General features: G+C 62.7%; 1 protein-coding gene across 1 annotated transcript; it reads right to left on the minus strand.

The window, feature by feature from the left end:
* Nucleotides 1-2,379: 2,379 nt before the first annotated feature.
* LOC146585912 (RNA-binding protein 4-like) lies at nt 2,380-7,370 on the minus strand. The gene is made up of 3 exons (XM_085322133.1): nt 6,921-7,370; nt 3,366-4,064; nt 2,380-2,469 (listed from the first exon to the last, which is right to left on the minus strand). The coding sequence occupies exons 1-2, from the start codon at nt 7,330-7,332 to the stop codon at nt 3,373-3,375; spliced, it is 1,104 nt and encodes a 367-aa protein (XP_085178259.1). The 5' UTR covers nt 7,333-7,370; the 3' UTR covers nt 2,380-2,469; nt 3,366-3,372.
* Between the last annotated feature and the right edge of the window lie 88 nt (nt 7,371-7,458).

Here is a 7,458-nt window from a genome sequence, read left to right on the forward strand (position 1 = left end):
CGTGCCTGCGCGGCCGAGTCCCGCGGCCTCGTCTCCCGCCTGCCCGTCGTCGGCCTGAACCGTTCCGCAGCCGCCCGGCGCGCTGACTGGCTGTCGTGCCGCTCGAGCGCGGACGAGCGAACGCCTAAAAGCACCGGAACAGTTTCCGCTGGAGAAAAGATCGGACTGGGAGGAAGCGGCCCCGTTTCCCAGACCCCCGGTGCSGTGAGTGCTGGAGCGGCGTGATGGCGCCGGAAGGGGCGCGAACGTCCTTCTGCAGCCCTGCTTGCTGCGCGTGTGCGCTTAGGCTCGTTAGGTGGTATCTCGAGCGTACTCTGTTAACGATCCATCGCAGATAACAAAGGGATTGTACTGGGAATAGGTTACAGAAGCTGGTTTTGAGAAGAAAAGCAGAATGCATAACATGCTACAAGATAAAGATTACTGTTTGTTCCTTTGTTTTGAATCCAAGAATGCTTTTTAAATATGGCATTCAGTTGCTTTTCTATCAAGCCAATATATTTTTTTTTCTTTTCTTTTAATTGAAGTAGCTCACTAAATGAAACTTAATCAGCGTAGTAATACSTGGGTAAATGTTAATGATTCTTCTGTACGTTTAACAAGCAATTCGTGGCGGACTTGTATGTCCTAGGCCAACTCATGTTTTTCACTACTGGAATGATTATTAAAGTTTCTGAAATGTTTTGTCCCCTGYGTTATCTGTTCTTTGAACCGGGGACTTCAGCAGCTTGTTGCCTTTTAAAACACAGCATCTCATAATCTTCATGCTCTATTTTCCTTAGAGATCTCCAGGTTTGCGATGAACACGGAGCTCTCGCTAGCTCTGGCCAGCGGCCGTGTCGCCGAGTGAGTGCCCCGGTCTGGCCGCGGGACGCAGGAAAGGCGTCCGGCCCCTGCGCTGCTTCGCTGCCCCAGAGCAGGGCGCGAAAGCAGACGAGCTCGGCGCGACGGCGGAGGCCGGGGACCACGAGCTGCGCGGACGGGCTTCTCCTGGGCCGAGCGCGGGGGGCGAAGCTGCCGCCGCTCCCCGGACCTGTKTTACAGGGTCGCCGTGCGCCCGCCTGCGTCAGCGCGGCTTTACCGGGGCAGAGCCCGGCACGCACGGCGGCTCGGGGGGCCGTGAGAAGGGGCGGCCGCGCGTGCCGTGTGCTGGGCCACGKCTCGGCCACGCGCGACAGCCGCCACCGCGGTGGCCGGTGCCTCATTCTTGGAGGGATTTGCACACGCAAAGACCCGTCGGAGCAAAAATACGGCGCCACCACCCGAAGGGTTGTGGGACGACACGGCCCGGCCCGGTTTCGCAGCCCCTGTGGATGGGGAAGGCCGAGCTCGTGCGCGGCCCTAGAGCCGCACGGAGCCGTATCGCCGCAGCGGGAGAATCGCTAACCAGCGGGGAGMAACCAGCTCGGCACCCGGCAGGAACGGGGAAGGGAAGGACGGCAGGGAGAGCGCCGCGTCCCCCCTGTGCCTTCCGGACTTGGGAGATGGGGATCCTCTCCAGCGAGCAAAGCCGGGAGGCACCGGGGACCAAACCATCACGGAAGGAAACACGTTAAGATAAAGCACAAGAAACACCGAGGCCCCACTGGTCACAGCCAAGGCCTAAGAAATTAAAAAAATAGTTGAGATACCGGCAAAAATAAGTAGTTACGCAGTGAGCAGGGCTACGCTGAAGATAAGGGCTCTCGGCGCCCCTGCTGCGGCCCCTCTCCCGGCACGGCAGAAGAGCGGGAGCTGCCCGCGCGCGGGCCCGCTGGGGACCCGCAGACACCCACACACGCAGACGCCCGTTCAGAGCTGTTCCAAAGTTTTATTTCACTGGAAAGAGTGCTCAAGCGACGCTAAACTTTAGAGAGGAGAATCACAGGTTACGTTCCAAACATAATGCCGTCTTTTCCACGCGGATGGCACAACACAGGCTGGGGCTCAGGGGAGCAGGGCTTAGCAGTACCAAGTACGCTACGTTATTTAGTATTAAAAAGTTAAGACCGATTATTCACCCTTTAGAAAATAAACACATTCTTTATAAAAAAAAAAATAATAATAATGGGAAGCTACAGAGCAAACTGCAGGAGGAAGAGAGCCGCTCCAAGCGCATCTCTGAAGGGGAAGCAGAGACGCAAAGCTCCTACTGCAGCTACGCTAGCTCAAAACCTGAGCCTAGAACGGGGGCCTGGGGCTAGAGAGCAGCAGGGAGAGCAGTGGGGCGAGGGAAGGGYTACTGCCAGAGAAACAGGCCACAAAACTAATAACTAATTCAAAGCAATTCCTAAAAAACTAAAACAAAAAATGCCAACAACAAAAGAAGGGCAGTTAAGTTACTCCTCGCTAGACTAAGAAGAAGCCGAAGTGTCCATTAGGAACTAATTCATTAGCTGCAATAGGTATTTGAAGCCCAGCACAGTTTGAGACGCATGATACAGATTTCATGTGCAACAGGAACCCGACGTCCAGCCGCAAATATCTTACCTGCAAGAGAAAAGCACAGTCGGGTCAGAGGCCTGGAAACAAACTGCCCTGAAGCGCTCGGGCCGTGCCCGTCTCCCCGGCGGCAGCGAGCGCCGGCGTGGCGCCYGCCCGCCTGCCCCCAGTAAAGGCCGCCCCGATGGCTACGCCGGAGCCGGAGGGCACGGCTCTGCGCGCCGCCATCCCCCTGCCCGGAGCCGTGGCCCGCGGGGCGGAAAGCCCCAGCTGCAGGGACGCCGGGAGCGCCGGCTGCGGGGCGGGGGGGGGGCACGCGGGCACTCCGGGCCGCTGCGGCCCTCTGCTCGGCTCTGGGGCTGTGGGAAGCTCCCCAGAGCTCCGGCTCGCTGCGGGCAAGAAGTGTCCCGGGGCCTGGAGGAGGAGGAGGCTCCTGCGCCGGGGCTTCCCCGTGCACGGGAGCAGAGCGCGGCGCAGGCACCGGCCTCTCCTCGTGGGGGGAGCGAGGCGGAGCGGCCGGCAGTGCTGCCTGAAGCAGGCGGCTGCCCGCAGGCCGAGGCGCCTCCGGGCCGGGGGCGGTCGGGGGGGCCCGTCCGTCGCGGCCCCGGCGCCGAGCGTGGCGGGGGCCGCCTGCGGCTGCGCCTCCCCCCGCGCGGCGCCTGCCGGCGGGATTTATGAATCCGGCGCCCAGCGATCCGCTGCCAGCCTCGGAAAGGGCCTGTGCTAAGCCAGGTCCTTTTACCTTTATCTCGGCTCCAAGCAGGAGTTACAGCTTAGATGCTCGACCACCGTTATCTGGGCTTAACGGATGGAGGGCACTTTTAAATCTAGCGGCCGCGGCTGCAGAGCCCGACCGCAGCGCCGCGCGCACACCCTGTGACAACGCGCCAGCCCCGAGGAGACAGAGACAAGCGCCCGCGCGCTGGAACCCACAACGCTCTCACCTCCGACTCAAAACGCAGAGTACCGCGCCCTGTCCGCGTACGGGTCCCGCTCGAACCGCTGCATGTCGTAGAGGGAGGCCCGAGCGACCGACGAGACCGGCGACAGCTGACTACGATCGTAAGTGTAAGCCTCTCCGACGGTGGTGGCCGCGGCTGCCGTGCGGCGCAGGGGGCTTCTATCCCGGGTGTAATAGGTGGAGGAGGCGGCCGCCGCGGCCGCGGTGGCGGCGGCGGCCACGGCGGCTGCCGCTCCCGGGGTCGGCAGCAGAGCTCTATCGTACGGGTCTAGGGTGGTGGGGATGCGACTGGCCATGGCTGTGGTGGCGGCCATGGCCGTGGACTGCACTTGCGAGTACTGCGCGTACTGCGAGTACTGGGCCATGGTCTGCTCTGCATAGGCGTCGTATGCAGAGGCCGTCGCATAGGACCTCACGCGGTAGCGCTTGTAGTAGTCGACCATTCCGCCATACCCGTCATCGTAATACATGGTCTCCCCATAGCCCGCGGGGTAGGGAGTGCGCACCGCTCCGTACTGCTCATTATAGGCCTCGGTAAAGTCAGCCACTTGCCCCGGGCGATCTACCGGACACTCTTTAGACCAGTGCCCTTCCTTCCCGCACCGGTAGCAGCCGCTCTTGTCTCCCATCCCGGGCGCGGTCCTGAGCCGACTCGTGGACAACTGCACGCGCATCCGCTTGCCTTTAAGAAACAGACGCAAGAAGGGTTGCTATAATTAACTGAGGCCACACCAAAACATTCGTTATTAAAACAGCACAGTCATTCAAACATGAGGGCAGAGCCGCTGATTTCCCCCCAGCGGCCGGTGTTGCCACCAGCGGCCAGCTGAGATCCGCACCAGGAGCTTCTCGCCGCAGCTTTGCCASGTCCCAGCTCCTCGGTTCCTGCAACGCTAGAAACGACGGCTGCGATAGGAAGCCAGCCCCAGCGCAGGAGGAACGCGCGAGCCGCCTGCTCCCGGCCTGAAGCCGCGAGCTGGAGGTACAGCCGTGACGGGCAGGCAGCAAACCGACTTACCGGGAAGCAAGGCGGCAGGCAGGGAACCGCCGCGCAGGGCGCAGCCACCCGCGAGACCCGCGCGCTCCCCACGCCGGCAGCCCCGGCCGCTCCGGGGCGGGATCGTGGGGCTTCGGGCCCCGGCTCAGGGCGCTGGGTCAGAGCCACCACGTGAGCCCCGACTGCCCCGTCCTCCGGCCAGAGCCGCGTTGCGACGTCTGCTCTTCGCAGGGCGTAAAGGCCGCGCGCAGCCCCGCTCCAGCGTTTCAAGGATGCTCTGGGAACGCGAAGTCCAGTCTGGCGGCTTATCAGCCGCCCCGCTAACGAGCCCTTTCCCTGCTGGGCACTGCTCTATGCTCTGAACCTCCTCCCGGCGCTCGCAGCGGGCTCCGCACGGCACAAAGGCTGCCAGTGCACCGCTGCTCGGAGGAACGCGCCACATCCCGCCGAGCGAGCGAGGCTCGGGCAGGAACGAGAGCTGCCGGGGACAGAGCCCCTGCAAAGGGAGCAGCTTGGCGCCTGACGCGGAGCGCCAGCTCCTTCTCATGCCTTCTCCTTCTCCCGTCTCGCCTAGGCGAGGCCAGCGATCACCAGCGAGCAGCTCCCGGCCATTTCACAAAGCAGCACTACTTGCCGCTGGCCACCAGCACGGCTTTGCCCAAGGCAACGTGGAGGGGATGAGCCCCTCCAAAGGAGAAGACTGCCCCTACCCACRTCCCACAGCAGCGCCAGCGCCTCGGGACACCAAGCCAAATCCRAGGCGCATCCCGAGGAAACCATGCCGTCTTGGCGAGAAGTTGCAGCGGTTGCGCCAGTCCAGAGCGGGCTGCCTGCGCATGCCGCTCCCTGCCCGGCAAACCACAGACCTGGAGTCACCAAGGAGCCACCTCCGGCCCTGCTGGTGCTRGGGGGGAAGAGTCAGGACTGGGAAGACCGCAGCGCCAGCGCGGTTTGAATCCTGCAATGAACCAGCTCTGAGAAACGCCTGGGAACAGGGYGCTGGGGTTTGCCGAGCTGCCCATGGCCCACAGGAACACGGAGCGCCGCGAGCGCCAGCCCCGGCACACGGCGCCGGCCAGAGAAGCAAACTGCACTCGAGACAAGAGACTGCTGCAGATTGCTGCCGGACGCGATCCGATCCCCTCGCTCCACTCGGGCCCGACCGGCCCCAATGCTGCGGCCTCCAGGCAGGCAYGAGCGCTCGCCCTCGGCGCTGCGCTGGGAAGAAGGCGGCTTGCAACTATCTGCTTGGGGCCAAAGCTCAACTGATAAACGAAGCCAATTCTTGCTAGGTGCAGAAATCCAGAATCTGCCAAGCAGCTAAATTAGCTCATTGGCTACTGAAGAGACCTGGACGCTGGCTAAGGAGAAGAGATCACTGGCTAAGGAAACGCGCGCTAACAGCGAGCGTTAGCGCAGGAACRTGGCAAAGCCGCAGCATCCCTCAGCCTCTAACGCGCTTCTTGCCCCGTCGGCCGTTCCAGGTCATCAAGAGCCAGGCGAAGGCCCGGGAAGGCACATCAAGCGAGCGAGGGAGGCCACGTGCCGCAGAAGCGGGCGCAGGAGGCCAGGCGGATGGGGCACCTCCGTTCACCGGGCGAGGAAGGYGACGAGCAGGGCAGGCAGCCCGCTGTCACGCCGCGAAGGTGGACCCGCCGCGTTGCTCGGGCCCGGCAGGACCAAGAGTGGCGGCCGTTCGCGCAAGAGTTTGGACTTTGCCTTCCGCGTCCTCCTGCGAGGCGACCTGGGTAAGTCAGAGATCCGGTGGGTCTTGTCCTCCCCAGCCCCATCTGAAACGYCCCCGTTCCAGCTGCCTCAGAAGGATCAGGAACCTCAAACCCTCGCACAAACTGACTACAGAAAAAGGGAGGAAGAACACCTGGTCTCCTAGCACCTTCCTTCTCCGAAAGGAAAACAGCCACTGTGCTTAGGACCTGACCTGCTCGTCTTTGCRTGGTAAAAGAAAGGGGTGTGCCGCATCGGTACTGCGGGGCACAAGCAGAGCTGGAACACGTTGGGGGAAAAAAAAACATTTGCGCTTAAGTGCAGAGGAAAGGCAGGGAAGCCCCCAGCGCCACCTGGCAGACCACCCTCGACGTCTTGCGAAAGGGTTCCCCTTCGACAGCCTACGGCTTGAAGCACTCACAGAAATAAGCTTTTCTCTGTATCCTTCCCCGCGCCCCAGCCGGGAGYGCCGGCAGCCTGCCCGGAGCCCTTTTCGGCCCTGCCTCTTCCCAGGGAGCAACTGATCAGGGACAAAGATGCTTCCAACGCTCTTCAAACGCACCGGCCTCCACAACCTACGCCCAGAAGGGCTGGAAGTATTTACCTAGAGTGGAACAACGGGATTCCTCCCGTTCCCTGGCCTCCCTGGCAAATTCACACCCCGGGGACACAGCCCAGAAGTGAGGCAGCGTCCGAACGCAGGCGTTCAGCCCCAGCCCCGCTCCGGGCGGATTCGCACCCAACCTGCTTCCTCAGGCGCAGCCTGGCGCTACCTACTCCCAGCCAAGGCCGCATCGGCCCCGGTTCATGTTTCACCTTGGAACTCGGTGTTGTCCAGGCCGCGGATGGCCTCCACCGCGTCCTCCGCCCGCTCCATGTGCACAAAGGCATAGTCCTTGACGATGTCGCACTCGATGACGGGGCCGTACTCCTCGAACTTGGCCCGCAGCTCCAGGTTGGTGCAGGTGGGGCTGATGTTGCCCACGTGCAGCTTGGTGGAGGCCTTGCTCTTGTTCTTGCTGGCCTCCACGTTGATGCAGACGCCGTGCAGCTTGTGGTGGTGCAGGTTGCGGATGGCGTCCTCGGCCGCCGTCTTGTCCTCGATGTGCACGAAGCCGTAGTTCTTGATGATGTCGCACTCCAGCACCTTGCCGTACTGCTCRAAGAGCGAGCGGATCTCCTGCTCCGTCGCCTCCCGCGGCAGGTTCCCGATGAACAGCTTCACCATCTCGGCCAAGCCTGCGCCGGGGAAGAGACAACCGGTCACGGGACCGCCGGGCCGAGCCCCTTTCCCCCGGCCCCTCCGCCAGCAGCGGACGCCTCAGGCCCCATCCGCCCCGCGGGGCCTCTGTGG

This window comes from Rhea americana, unplaced genomic scaffold (genome assembly GCF_003343005.1).
Source record: "Rhea americana isolate MKP2758 unplaced genomic scaffold, rheAme1 scaffold_743, whole genome shotgun sequence".
NCBI lineage: Eukaryota > Metazoa > Chordata > Aves > Rheiformes > Rheidae > Rhea > Rhea americana.